The sequence below is a fragment of the Eulemur rufifrons genome, chromosome 19 (genome assembly GCF_041146395.1).
Source record: "Eulemur rufifrons isolate Redbay chromosome 19, OSU_ERuf_1, whole genome shotgun sequence".
NCBI lineage: Eukaryota > Metazoa > Chordata > Mammalia > Primates > Lemuridae > Eulemur > Eulemur rufifrons.
Window position 1 is genome coordinate 57,759,054 of NC_091001.1, and position 14,782 is coordinate 57,773,835.

The following is a 14,782-nucleotide window of genomic DNA, read 5'->3' on the forward strand; positions in this document are numbered from 1 at the left end:
GCAAGTGGAAAAGGACCCGAGACAGGAGCTTGCTGGTGTATTCAAGAAACAGGAAGAGGGCTCAAGAAGATGGGAGTGGAGTGAGTGAAAGGGAGCAGCATAGCAGTATATCATGTAGGGCAAGAGACCGAAAACCAGCTCAGCCTGTTTTTGTAAATAAAGTTTTATTGAAACATAGCCATGTGGCTGCTTTCATGCTACAGCTGCAGAGTGGAATAGGTGAGACAGAGAGGATGTTGCCCACAAAGACTAATATATTTACTGTGTGGCTTTTTACAGAAAATATTTGCTGACTTCTGATGTAGGTATGGCCATATAGGCAGGCCATTGTGAAAACATTGGCTTTGCCCCTGAGAGAAATGAGAAGCCACAGGAAGGTTTGAGCAGAAGAGTGACAAGATCTGACTTGTGTTTTAAAAGGACCGTTGTGGGTGCCATGTTGATAAATTTTATGGGACAAGGAAAACCAGTTTGGACTGTGGTTTAAAAGGTGCACAAGAGTGTCCCCAGGAAATGAGAGCAGATTAATCTGGGTATAGCAGGGTATTTTAACTCTGTGAGGATTCATAGCAATACTTTACATCTGTTAGACACTGCGGAAGCTTCTAGCTAGTAGGTAGTTCACAGTTTCTGCAACAGGTCGTGCTACATTCCTTTCCAGAATGCCGTGTCTTTGTGAAGCTGGGTTTTTGGCAATAGTTCATTTGAAAAGCAAGTATCGGCCGGGCGCGGTGGCTCACGCCTGTAATCCTAGCTCTCTGGGAGGCCGAGGCGGGTGGATCGCTTGAGGTCAGGAGTTCGAGACCAGCCTGAGCAAGAGCGAGACCCCGTCTCTACTAAAAATAGAAAGAAATTATATGGACAACTAAAAATCTATATAGAAAAAATTAGCCGGGCATAGTGGCGCATGCCTGTAGTCCCAGCTACTTGGGAGGCTGAGGCAGTAGGATCGCTTAAGCCGAGGAGTCTGAGGTTGCTGTGAGCTAGGCTGACGCCACGGCACTCACTCTAGCCTGGGCAACAAAGTGAGACTCTGTCTCAACAAAAAAAAAAAAAAAAAGAAAAGCAAGTATCCTCTGAAAATCAATGTGGAACAGGAAATGAGGCTGGCAGTGTCCAATTTGATTCCAAGGTTTGAGATGTTGTACAGTGCCCAACAGGCACACCTATCCCATTAGCAAGTAATTCAGAGCAAAATAGAATTTTCTTTTAATTTGTATGTATTGTTTTTCAAAGGGCTACTTTGGGAACATTGTGTTGGTTTCCTGTGGCTAGCATAACAAGTCATCACAAACTTGGTGGCTTAAAAAAACAGAAGTTCTAAAGGCTAGAAGTCTGAAATTGGTATCACTGGGATAAAATTCAGATGTTGACACAGCTACACTCCCTTTGGAGGTTCTTGGTGAGATTTCACTCCTGCCTTTTCCAGCTTCTGGTGGCTGCCAGCGTTCCTTCACTGGTTGCCGCTTTACTCTAGTCTTTGCCTCTGTGATCATTCCCTTCTCTTCTGACTCCATTAAATCTCCACCTGCCTATATTTTATAAGGACATATGTGATTGTATTTAGGACTCATCCCAATAATCCAGGATAATCTCCCCATGTCAACATCTTTAGTTTAATCACATCCAAAGACCCTTTTTCTGAATAAGGTAAATTTACAGGTTTCAGGGATCAGGACTTGTTCTCTTTGTGTGGCCATTATCCCGCCTACTACACCATAAATGCTTGTTAAATTCTTGGCACCTGACTACTTAATAAAGACTGTTAAGTATTTTGTAGTTTAAGTATTTTAAATATCTTGGCCTAGGAGTCAGACGACAAGTGCTTGGTGAATCTGGAAAGTTTGGGAACCTCTGGGTTCGAAGGATATTACGATAATCTAGGCAGGAAATGATGGAAGCTTGGATCAGAGTGAAAATGGAGGAATGTGGTTAGAAGTAGACAAGTTCTAGCTGAAATATGAGGATACGGCAGATGAACCTTGCTGAAATTTTAGGTTTGCAGTTGGGAGAGGAGAAAAGGAGTGAAATGACTTCAAAGGTTCGTAGCCTGAGAAACTGGAAAAAATGACCTTATCATTGACTAAGATGAAGAAAACTGTCCATGGACCAGGATTTTGTGGTTAGAGGAGCAGAGACTGGATATATGGCTCTGTACCTGTTTACAAAAAGTAAACACAGACAGAAGGGAAAGACCAGGTGCAGTGGTTCTGCCTGTAATCCCAGCACTTTGGATTCCTGAGGAAGAAGGATTGCTTGAGGCCAGGAGTTTGAGACTAGCCTGGGCAACATGGCTAGATGCTGTCTCTACAAAAAATGAAAAGAATTAGTCAGGTTTTGTGATGCATGTCTGTAGTTCCAGCTACTTGGGAGGCTGAGACAGGAGGATCACTTGAGCCCAGCAGTTCAAAGCTGCAGTGAGCTATGATCACACCACTGCACACTGCCTGGACAACAGCGTGAGACCCTGTCTCTGTGAAAAGAGAGAGAGAGACAGACAGACAGAAAGAGGAAGGAAAAGACAGAGAAGATACACATTTCTGACCATCTCTGCCTCCAGACCCTCCACGTGCCCAGCTTATTCCACCTCTCACAGTAGCCAAATGTTTCCACACCCATGAGCTCTTTAGGCGGTTGTGTTTTGACTTCTCATCTAAAATGTGGACTGAGCAAAGACAGACATGAGGTCCTGTGTTAGACACAGGGGACTCTGAAAGCCTCCTCTGACTCAGGCTTAACTAGTTTGGGCAAATGGAGCTCTGCTTCAGGAAACTGAAAACTGTAAGACCCTCATATTTAAAATGATTATGTCCAAAGGTTGAGCAAGATTTCATAAAGATGGAAGCAGCAGTGTAGTTTTTGAACCTCCCCAAATATTCTCATGGAGATAGATCAAATAAAACCAATAACTCATGAGTAGCATTTTCCATAAAATCAGAGGAGAAAATTTTCCCTATGAATCTCAGAACAAGAGAATGGGGCAAAAACTATCACCAAGGGGCACCAGACCCGTCTGGTATTTGTTTCTGCACAGGAGGGAGTAGCAGACAGGAGGCCTTCAAAATGCCAGTGGGTGTTTACTGGAATGCACTGTGGGCCAGTTTGAAAGTAGCAGCTGAAACTGAGAGGCCTTGCCCAATCCCGAATTGAGTAAGTGCACCGGGCCTGTGATAGTATCTGAAGGCTGCAGGAGTCTACCCCTCTAGACTATTGACGCTGAGCAGCCAGAGCTCCTTTCCAGGAAGTGGCCACACACAGAAGAGAAATTGCTGGAGGAACAACAGACGCAAAGAATAAAATTCAGGTGGGGAACAGACAAGGAATCTCAAACAGCAGGACACCATATTTTTGAATTCTACATTAAAAGAAAACACAAACAGAAGAGGTGTGTTATGAACTTAGAAAAGTAACCCTCAAGGGCACCTCCTTTTCAAAGTGCAGAAAAACTAATTTTACCTAAATAAAAGAGAAAATGATTGAGATCAAATCGCATGCACAGGTGTCATAAGAAAAAGGAGAATGAGGAACAGAATAGCATCCTCTCAGCCCACAGGAGCAAGTCAGAAAGGCCCCCCAACAGATCAAAACAGTAACCTGGTATTTCAAAACTAGCTAGGCGACATTAGAAAAAACAAGGAAACAGATGAAAGAACATGGAGGAGGGATGAGGATTTATTACTCCATGACTACTGTACAGAGTTTCTGTTTGGGATGGTGAGAAAGTTCTGGAGATGGAGAGTGGTAACGGTTGAACAACATGGTGAGTCTACTTAATGCCACTGAATTGTACACGTAGAAATGGTTACAATGGTAATTTTATGGTATGCATATTTTACCACAATAAAAGAAGATGAAAAAGCAATATAAATCAGAATTAGGTTAGATGATAGAACTCAGAACAGAATCAAAAGTAAAACATTTCAGAAATGAAGACCAAAGAGAACACAAGACGGGGCTTCAAGGTGGCTGACTACAAGCATTTCATGGCCACCTCCTCCACTTAGAACCGAAATGGTCTATAGACACTTGCACTTCAAATACATTATCCAAGAGAGAACACTGAAATCTAACAGAGAAGGAACAGGAAACACCAGTATGAGGGAAGGAAAAGGAAGAGAGGTAGGTCCTTGGCCAGGACCAGCTGGGAGCTGGGAGTGACTCTCCAGTGCAGGGAAAGTGTGAATGGGAGACTTCCAGTGGCCCATATCCCCACTGTGGAGTCATGCAGTCCTGGCTAGGGGACAACCACTTGACCTTCCCAAGCTCTGAAACTAACATAAGATGCAGCCAAGAGACTGTGGGGTGGAATTGCTCCAGAGAGGGAGCTCACGCTGGGTCCCACACCCTTTCTGAGATCTAAACAGTCATAGCAAGGCTCCATTTTCAAACCTAGACTTTGGCGAAGTACACACTGACCTGGGGCCCAGTGGGACCGGGACTGAGGTTTATGGAAGCTAAGGCAGTTGCTGCTGGGATTGGGGCACAGGCTGGAAGTGCTCTCACAGGTGGGGATAAGAAGTGAGTGAGGTGTGGGTTGCAGCTGCCTGGGCCAAGAAGTGAGTGCAAGCAGGGTGCAAGGTGCCACTGGGACTTGGTCATGGGCTGTGCGGAGGCTGCTGCACCTGGAGATAGCTGAGGGGTGAGCCCCAGCAGGACTGACGTGTGAGAGGGACACATTTCCCCACCCACCAGCCCAGGCTTTGGCCGCTAAGCCTGGCCTCACCCTCTCCACTGCCAAAGCCTGAGTGTGGCTGCTACTGCCCCTCACCAAGCTCTCCTCCAGGGGCCTGGGGATTGCCCCTCCCCTGTCCACCACATGAAGGGAAGTGGGTTACAGGGTGCAAACATACAATAAGATAGAAGAAATAAATTCAATGTGTGCTGGCGGAGTAGGGTGACTATACTTAACAAAAATGCAGTGTATTCGTGTGATGGACACCCTAAATGTCCTGACTCGATCACTATGCATTATATATTAATATGTTACCAGTGGAAACACCCCAAATGGTCAGCAACTGATGAATGGATAAACAAATGTGGTATATTCATACAACAGAATGCTATGTAGTTATGAAAAGAAACGAAGCACTGACACACACTGCAACATGGGTGAACCTGGAAAACATCATGCTAAGTGAAAGAAGCCAGATATCTAAGGTAACATATTGTCTGATTCCCTTTATGTAACATGTCTAGAAAGGGCAAATCTGCAGATTTGCCTGGGGCCAGAGGGAGGAGGGTGTGGGGAGTGACTACAAATGGATAGAGGGGTCTCTCTTGATGATCATGGAAATGTTATGGATCAGATAGTTGTGATGGTTGCACAACACCGTGAATGTACTAAATGCCACTGAATTGTATATTTTTATTTTTATTCCATTATCATTATTTTTTAAAATAAGAGACAGGGTCTTGCTATGTTGCCCAGGTAGGATTGCACTGGCTATAAACAGGCACGATCCCACTACTGAATTGTATCTTTTGAAACTGTGAATTTTGTTATGTGAATTCTATCTCAAAAAAGAAATTATATTTCCATAAATATCTTAAAAATGTAAATTACTGCCTTTCCCATAGTCACCATCCGCTGTCCCACCTCCCCCGTCCCCGTTCCATTCCCTTCCTGCCCTCCCGTTACCTCCCACTACTGTCCCACAGCTTCCCTCCCTCCCTTCCCCCTCCCTTCCTCCCTCTTTTCCTCCCTCCCTTCACCCCCAGGTGCTGGGCCTCCAGCCCCCCCCCCCAGCACCTCTGGACGCTTGGGCGCCTGCGCCCTGAGGCTTTTGGAAGGTGACCCAGGGCACATGCGCACCAAACTTTGTCATCTCGGGGGAGTGGACACAACAAGGTGGTGTTTCTCGCGGGCGCTTCGGTTGATGGTGGAGATCCAACAAGGCATCACGTGCTGGAATCGGTGGAGGAAGACATGGCGGGCCCCTCAACTTAATACTTAGGCCCCTCCAGAAGTTTGATCTCGTTCCGATGGTGTGGACTGAAAGCCAGGTTGGTCACCTATTGGCTCTGGAAATCGCTGAGGACTTCGGAGCCCCATAGGCCTGGCATTGAGGCCTTGCTCCGCATGCATTGTGACCCAATCCATTGCTTAAGCAGCCTAGTAAAGTGGCACAGCGGTAGGGGCCTTGCGTGTCCTTGTGAAGGTTAACAAAAGTAGTGCATGTGGCTGCCCCTCTGCACGGGTATTCAGTCAATAAATGGTGGTTCATATTCCAGGCCCTGTTCTGGCTGGGCCTCATGCTAATGGAGTTCACTTGGCTAGGGCCCTGTTTATCAGCAGCCCCAAGGATAACTGCTTGTCACTCCCTTGGTAGAGTCCTCGGTGTTTTGTACTCACCTTTCTCAGCTATAGATCATATACGCATAAGGTAACCCAAATCTGTTGGAAATGTGTCCTGTATCTTATTTTCCAAAATACTTATCTGGCAAGTCATGAGATTCAAGGCCATATTTCATGAAAAGTCTTTTTTTTTTTTACATTTCTGTGGTCAATCCAGGCTTATCTTCTCCCATTGTCAACTTAATTCTAATTTCATTGTTTTAGCCTGAACCTTAGGCTCTGTGTCTCAATTCTGCCATTTTCCCCATCCCTGGTACTTTTTATAAATCCATAAAATCTCTCCCCTTTTGGCCTTCCAACTCCTGGAACAGGTTCATTCCTCTTTCCTCAATTCTTAGTCCTTTTAGCCCCTATTCTCCCACCCAACTTTCCCTTCCTTCTTTCTAATGCAGCCTTGGATCCCCACCTCCACCAAAGAAAAACCACACTTAACAGCACATCAAAACTCAAAAGGCTTCTTTATTACTCTGCTATTAAACAATTTTATTACATTTCTTCATTCAATTTTATTAAGATTTAAAAATATATCAGAATTAATAGAGAAAATTGTATCTATCTATATATGGAAAACCAGCTGATTCTCAAAGTGGTACCAACAAGCTCAGCATCTCTTATTTTACGTAGCCATAGTAGCGTGAAATTTCCATCTCTTTTTCCCTCTCAATGAAAAACTGCACTTTCCCCAGAGAGCTGTATTTGGCAGCATTCTCACGCTCCTGTTGAGCCTGCCTTTTCATGGCTTCACGCTCTGGCCTCTGCTCTTTTGTGATAGGCTTTGATAGTACTGGCCCAGAAATATTGGGTTTCCTCCATGGGATTGGTTGGCAGCTGAAGTCTTGGAGTAGAAATTGGTTTTGAGGCATGGGCAGTGACTTGGGCTTGGTCACAGCAGTGGAAACAGGCTCTTGCTGGAGAGAAGTGCAAGATGATGTTTTGTAAGGTGCAGGCTTAGAAGCAGCAGACTGAGGTTCACCAGGCCGGGTAGTGTTGGTCAAAGTGGGTCTGGTTGCATTGGTTGCAATTGGCCGAGCTGGTCTAGCAGGACCTGTCGAAGATGCATTGGCAGGAGCTGGTTGGGATGGATTGGCTGCAATAGGTTGAGCTGAGTTAGTAGAAGCAGGCCGTGCAGGATTAGCTGCAGCACCCTTATGTGAGGCCAGAGAATGTGGCCGCCGAGGACCAGGTCGAGCTGGAGGTTTGTCCAGGGTCGGAAAGGGCAAAGGTACCAACTTGACCTTCCCAGGTGGTGGCAGCTCATGCTGTGATGGAGATGGATACTCTTTTCCAGCACTGCCATCTGTTCTCTGGGCTTTGACTGGAGTTTTCTCAGAACCTTTACCCTCACGTGGAGTATCCAGCCATGGTTTGAAAGTTGGGGATGGCTGGGAGTCTTTGGTGTTGCTTGAATTTCCCAGCTTCCAGGAGGAAGAGAGTCCAATTTTCTTATCACTCTTCTTTCCCAGTGCATGGAAAACCTGCACAGACTCCAGCATGTGCATGCCTAGGCAGCTTCGAGGCTTTTTAAAATTCTGTGGGCTAAGCTCAAGTTGATTTTTCTTCCGCTTCATCTTGAGAATGGTTGGCTTCTCTTCTGCTTCGACTTTGTTCCCTGACTGCTTACTTTCTTCAGCTTTCTTGGGGTTGTTTTCTCTAGTTCTTTTGGTCTTTTCTTGCCCATGACCCTTAGTGTTGCTGCTCCTGCTGGATGCAGCTTTCTGAGGTTTGCTGTTAGAATGATTGGCTACAGCACTGAGAACAATCACTTCTTCCCCTATCAGGCACTCTGGATTCTTTGGCTGGATTTTGGCCTTGGGGGCACCACTGATAGGCTCAGAAGCTTTACGCTTGTTCTTCCTGACTTGGTCAGAGGGAGCCTTTGTGACACTTGACTTTTCCTGTACGTGATTCACCGTGGTGGCTCTGGTATCTTTGGCTTTGATTTCTGTGAGATCTTTGGATTGGTGAAGATCTTTTAAGGAATTGAAGAGCTGGGGAAGGTGAATATCCTTCACCAGTGTAGAGATGTCTGAAAAACTACTGCCAGACTCAATCTCACTTTCGAGTGTCTCTTGGTGTTCAGTACTCAGGCTGTTGTTTCCTAGACTGACAGTTTTAGAACCAGGCTGCTCCTCTTGGCCAAGAGGATCAATGCTGGCCAGAAGCTGGTGGATATCAGGGATTTCTAAAGGGAGTAATGGAGGATCTTGGTTTTCTATTGGGATCTGATAGGCATCCAGAGCCTTTGAAAGCTCAGTATTAGTCTCATCCAAATTCTTATTCTCTTTTTGTTCCTGGGTGGAAGATGGAGGCAGTGCCAAGAAATCAGAAGGACTCTGGACTGGAGCTATTATTGAAATGTCCCCAAAGTCAGAAGGTGGGTTACTCTCAATTATCTGGATATTTTTGCTTCTGCAGGACTTGGAGAATTCTGGCGTTTGTTGCAGACCAAGTGTCTGGGTTGGAGTTTGCAATCCCAGGGAAGTGTCCATCGCCCGGGAAGTTTCCATCACTACAAAAGAATCAAGGAAGCAGTCAGTCCCTGGTAAGTGAGATGCTGTCCCTACACACCAAGGCAGAGTCAGGCATGTTAGAACAAAGGGCAAGGCATTTCTACTAGCTCTTCCTGGGTACCATGGACGAGACCCTGTATTAGGGCACAGGCAGTGACTGTCCTAGTTCTTAGTGGTTATCATTTGATGTCATTGTTTCTTGGTTTTCTTTACGTTTAATAGAGTTGTTACAAGTCAAATGAAAAGTAAAGTGATTTTTAAACATATGAAATGTTTTATAAATCCTAGCATTCTTATGTAAGGTCCTTTCCATTGTTTTCACTCTGCTGAGAGAGCAAAAACACTTCACTCCACGGATTAGGAGAGTGAGTGGAGCTCTTCCTCATGAAATACACAACCAGGGACAGTTTGTGAGCCTGCTTGCTTTGGACAGGATCTCTGGACACAAGGTCTTAAATCCTGGTGCAAACCAGGGAACGTTAAAATGTCAGTACCACAATAAGAGTTCTGAAGTGCCTTCCAAAGGGACTAAAGTGATATATCAGGGAAGGGAGTTAATTCCAGTATGATGGTGCAAGGGAACTGAGCAGCACACTAGGGCAGCAAGAAGTGTGGTAGCCCCCAGCATACTCCTGGGGTTCTTTAGGGGTATCCAAGATGGCCACTATACTGTTCTACCTTCCCACCTATAGTAGATGTTCTTATGTAGAGTCTGAAAATGGGGAACACTAAGCAAAGGTAGTGGTTGAAGTGCCAGGACTTAAATTCTACCTATCTGTGGACTCACTCCTGAGCTGCAGTTTTGATCCTCTCTTATTGATGTCCCTTTTTGGTGTTTGTACTTACCTTGACAACTTGTTTCTGTGATAGGCTGAGCAGACACAGAGTAGTAGATCCTAGGGGTGGAGGTAACTGGTAGGAGATTTGTAGGTTGAACCTCCTTTAGTACCATCACCATTTCTGGTTGAGAGGCAGAGGACATACTTCCTGTGTATGACATAGAACCATAGGATTGCAGGCAGGAGCTAAGTTCTCCAGACAGTAGTGGTCCCAGTGTGCTCTGATTGTAGTAATAGACCTTGCTTCCTTCCTGGTAGGGAAGTGACAGGCTATGTCCTTGATTTGAAATTTGAGATGATGTTCCCTGAACAAGGCTGGCAGACAGTGATGGGTACAGAGGGACCATGGTACTGGCATCTGAAGCTTGATCATAATGGGCTGTCATAGACATGGAAGAAACTGTTCTGTCCTGGTCCATGATAGTCACAGTGAGGTCCCCAAGTGAAGATGACTTTTCAGTGCTTCCTGTCATATCCCAATCAAAAACACTTGGATAGGAGGCAGTTGACATGGACATTGGGCTCTGTCCAGTAACCTCAGACAACACAGTTGTGCTAGAATGTTGGTAAAGGTAGGCACTGCCCATGAATGACTGGAATGAGCTGCTAGCGGTTGATGGCAGTATCCATGACGAGCTAACGGCTGGAGTAGAGACTGTGGAGAAGTTGCAGACATTTCCTGTTAGGGAAGCCTCATTGCTTACCACAGGAAGAGAGAGCTGCAGAGAATTTGCAGTTCCAAGTAAAGATGAATTTTGGCAATTTTCTGTAGGAAACAAGAGGGTGATGAACAAACTAATGAGATGGACAAATTCTCACTATATGTGAGGAATAGCATCATCTTAAGGTTGCTGCAATCAGGCAGCCTCTAATACCAATACTCACTGAGACACCAAAAGCCAAGGCTGTGAAGTGCTGGAGCAGCTGGGTATTCTTCTGACGAACTGCCTTTGTGTCCAAGTTGGGTAGAGATGTGCAGAAGACACAAGTGGTCTGGTTCACACATTGTTCCCTAGGCTAGGAGAAACCTTCTCCCTTCTTTACCCTGAGCCTGCATTAGCATTGACTCATAACTACTTCTTAGAGTTAGAGCAGTTTAGAACTAGGAGGTCCTTAGAGAACTTCTGTTCTCATATTTTCATTGCACAGGTGAGGAAACTGAGGCTCTGAGAGGTCAGAGTGACCTGTTCAAGTTCTCCCAGCATGTTAGTAGCATTACCAGGCTACAGAAACTGACTTCCTTGCCAGGACTCTCTGATCTGAGTAAAAACTGGAAATCAGGAGAAGTACAACTGTTAATAAAGGCAATTTTGTGTCCATTAGATGATGATACAGCTATTACCACTGTAATCTTTAGGGTACCATTTGTTTGTGCAGATCACATGCCATTTCCTAGAGTTCAAATACAGCCCAGACCAGTTGGTAAATGTAAGGCATCATTCTTTACCCTTTTCAAGCCTGGCTTCTGATCCTCAGTCAAAACCACTACCTGAGAGTTAGTGTCTCAGGACATGCTTTTTTTTTTTCTTTTTTTTTTTTTGAGACAGAGTCTCACTCTGTTGCCCGGGCTAGAGTGAGTGCCGTGGCGTCAGCCTAGCTCACAGCAACCTCGAACTCCTGGGCTTAAGCGATCCTACTGCCTCAGCCTCCCGAGTAGCTGGGACTACAGGCATGAGCCACCATGCCCGGCTAATTTTTTTGTATATATATATTTTAGTTGTCCATATAATTTCTTTCTATTTTTAGTAGAGACGGGGTCTCACTCTTGCTCAGGCTGGTCTTGAACTCCTGACCTCGAGCGATCCACCCGCCTCGGCCTCCCAGAGTGCTAGGATTACAGGCGTGAGCCACCGCGCCCGGCCAGGACATGCTTTTTGAGTGAAAAAAGTTACTTAAACTCTCTCAGCTTCAGCCTTCTCATCTATAAAGTGGTTATGATCATAATAACAGTGATAATTTATACATGAATAAAAATGATATATTGCATAAGATTTTTATGGATAGAAATATAAGTTCTGGAAGGACAGAAAAAATCATGAAAGATGTATAACATTACAGAACTTTTAAAAAGAATTGTAAATTGGGGTATGTAGCAATCATCAAGGCATAGTACCCTTACTAATAAATAAAGTCCTGTTATACATGGTTTTATGAAAGTGAGTATTATCTTCTCTATTTTCATGAATGAATACTATTTACCAAAAAAATACCAGTCCACAATATAAGGTAATTTTGAATGAATTTCTAGCAGTACATAGAGACAGAGAAATTATATTGGTAAAAATGCTGTAACAAGCAGCAAAATGGAGTAATGTATATATGTAGGCATAATATATGTACACAAATATCTCAATACAAACCAGTACAAAAGCAAAAATAACAATATACCCCAAAAAATTTTTAAAAAGAAAAGGTTGTAGGCAGCAAGTAACATTATAAGTGTAAAGGAGTTTCATTAGTGTAGTCATCATATTTCTCTGAATATTATCCAGCAAATGACAGTAATCCTAGCAGAAAAATATGTTTAAATTAATATAGCCACATAACAATTAGAAAAGAACATTTAAAAAGTATCTTGAAGGTTTTTTCATTTAATCTCAAAACCTAGATTATAAACATCTCTGATATCCAAGAAAATGTCATTCCCAAAGCCTAAGAAAACCATCACTGCTAGAATCTAATTTAGAAAAATTTTTAATGTAGGAAAACCGAAAGGACTCTAGAAAATTGTTTTAGATAAAGGTGGAATTAGAGATGTAGGGCTTTTTCTTTTTATTCTTAGGTTGAAGAACAGTTAATGACTGTTAATCAGTATATACTGTGTTTTAGGATGAAAAAATAAAGATGAAAAGCAACTTTTACTTGAAACCTACTTATCATAAAGGAATCTGTGCTTCAGATGCAAGGTAAGATACTTCATTTTTTAAAAAACTTAATTTTGTTTTTAATGGGAGAAACATCCATATAGTTTAAAATCAGAATGAGGACGGGCACAGTTGCTCAAGCCTGTAATCTCAGCACTGGGGGAGGCCCAGGCGGCAGGATCGCTTGAGGCCAGGAGTTCAAGACCAGCCTGAGCAAGAGGTAGACCCCCGTCTCTACTAAAAATAGAAAAATTAGGCCACACTCCTGTAGTCCCAGCTACTGGGGAGGCTGAGGCAGGAGGATCGCTTCAGCCCAGGAGTTTGAGGTTGCTGTGAGCTAGGCTGACGCCAGGGCAGTCACTCTAGCCCAGGCAGCAGAGCAAGACAGTATCTCAATAATCAATGAATGAATGAATAAATAAAAAAAAAATGAGATTGAAACACTGTTTCTTCTGGCTCTCTAGGTAACCCCTTTTATTAGTTTCTTATTTACAGGAAGCAAGAAACAGCGGACTCCAGGCTTTTTGGCACCAGGGACCGCTTTCCTCAGGGAAGAGAGTTGTTCCCCAGAGGGGCGGGAGGGAGGCCGGGCTCAGGGATGACACCCCCGACGGAGGGGGCTGCTGTGAACACAGGGGAAGCTCGGTTGCTCTCCCGCTGCGCACCTCCTGCTGTGCGAGCCGCCTTCCTACCTTTTATGGAAGACCATTTTTCCCAGGGCGGGGGTGTTTTGGGGGCGACGGTGGGGGAGTGTGTCGTTGGGAGCGGACGCTGTGGCCGGTCCCTCACAGGACCGGTACCTTGGTCCGCCGCCCAGGGGCTGAGGATCGGAGATCCAAAATATATTTTTAAGATGTTTATATTCAAAAGTGTCGAGTGTCAAGTGTCGTCTGTGTTCAAAGCGGGCAATAGAAAAAAACCAAACAACAGAATGTGACTTTTCTGATAAGCTGCTTTTTTCTAGTGACATTCTATTCTAGCCTTAGTTTCCTTCCTAGTCCATTAATCTGAGCATTTGCTAAAACCAGCTTCATTTTGTTCTACTCTGAGTAGATTTCACTCTGTGCTCTTTCTGCTTTAGTTTAAAATCTTTGATTGTCTACACATTTCATCCCAAACTACCTCTTGAGAACTCCTCTGTGCTCTGCATAGCTTTCATGCTTACATTTTCTCCTCCCTCATTTTTGTATTTTCTCTCCATGTCAGTTCCTGTTGGTCTGTGCTTAATGAAAACAGTCCCGAACTTCCTTTCCCTAGAATATCCGCCCCCTTACAGCCCAATACTCTCCATTCTTTCCCTATTTTCTCCTTTCACCTAGTTTAGATAGAAAATGCCAAACTTGTAAATATTACTTTCTGAGCAGCACTAAATTTAAACTACTGAGGTGGAAATATTAGTGACAGGAGACTATTACAGATAAAACCTCTTGGTATGTATTGCTACTTTTCTACACCACCGAAGTTTTTTTCTCTGTGATGAAACAAGTACCTCTCAGAAAGTCTCTGATTTCATTTTCTGTATGCAAGCCCTTTAAGACTCAATAGTAGAAGGGGGCCAGAGGGAACAAGCAATCTATTATTATCCTAATATAACAGATGCAAAAACAGAATTTGTGAGAGAGTAAATGATTTATCCAAAGTCACATGGCTAGCTAGTAAGTGTCAAAGCCAAAACTGAAATTACATCTGCAGATTTCTAGTTCAATACTTTCCCCTGTTATTCCAAGCTGTTTGGACTGTACTACCAAATTTAGGGGAAAAGAAATGAAAAACTTTAAAAGGTTTCTTTCCTTACCTGACATGGTCAGAGAAGAGGAAACGTCAATGGAGGATAGAAGGGATGAGGAGACAATACTTGAGGATGTCTGAGGAGTGGCTGAAGAGCGCATGTGGCCAGTAGAAGGATCACTGGTCACCGATTACTGGTCACTGGTTACTGGTCACCGGTCATTGGTCAGTTGCGATGATCCAAATTTATTTACAGACAACTCCATGGAAACCCCAAGATTCTACCAGGTGCCAGTAGGTTTGGTGGGAGAATGATGTCACAAAGCAGGCAGTTTAAAGGTATGAGTTAGCCAGTGTGGGGGTCGGTTTCCCAATAAGAAGAAGGCATTGGGTGGAGGGAGTGGTAGGAGAGCTGCAGCAGCACCTGACTGGCTGAGCTCTGGGAAGGTGAAAGGCGGACATGATAGTCCCACCTTCCCCAGGCTC

The 14,782-nt window shown here is 44.3% G+C and overlaps 1 protein-coding gene across 1 annotated transcript; it reads right to left on the minus strand.

Moving 5' to 3' along the window:
- Positions 1-6,966: 6,966 nt before the first annotated feature.
- C19H2orf78 (chromosome 19 C2orf78 homolog) lies at positions 6,967-14,457 on the minus strand. Its single transcript, XM_069493871.1, has 3 exons — positions 14,364-14,457; positions 9,712-10,470; positions 6,967-8,864 (listed from the first exon to the last, which is right to left on the minus strand). The coding sequence occupies exons 1-3, from the start codon at positions 14,455-14,457 to the stop codon at positions 6,967-6,969; spliced, it is 2,751 nt and encodes a 916-aa protein (XP_069349972.1).
- Between the last annotated feature and the right edge of the window lie 325 nt (positions 14,458-14,782).

Excerpts from the sequence above, each read along its gene's own strand:
- C19H2orf78 (XM_069493871.1), bottom strand. The coding sequence starts at position 14,457 with ATGCGCTCTTCAGCCACTCCTCAGACATCCTCAAGTATTGTCTCCTCA. Across the intron at positions 10,471-14,363 it reads CTCTTCTCTGACCATGTCAG|AAAATTGCCAAAATTCATCT; the intron begins GTAAGGAAAGAA and ends TGTTTCCTACAG. Across the intron at positions 8,865-9,711 it reads CACAGAAACAAGTTGTCAAG|TGATGGAAACTTCCCGGGCG; the intron begins GTAAGTACAAAC and ends ATTCTTTTGTAG.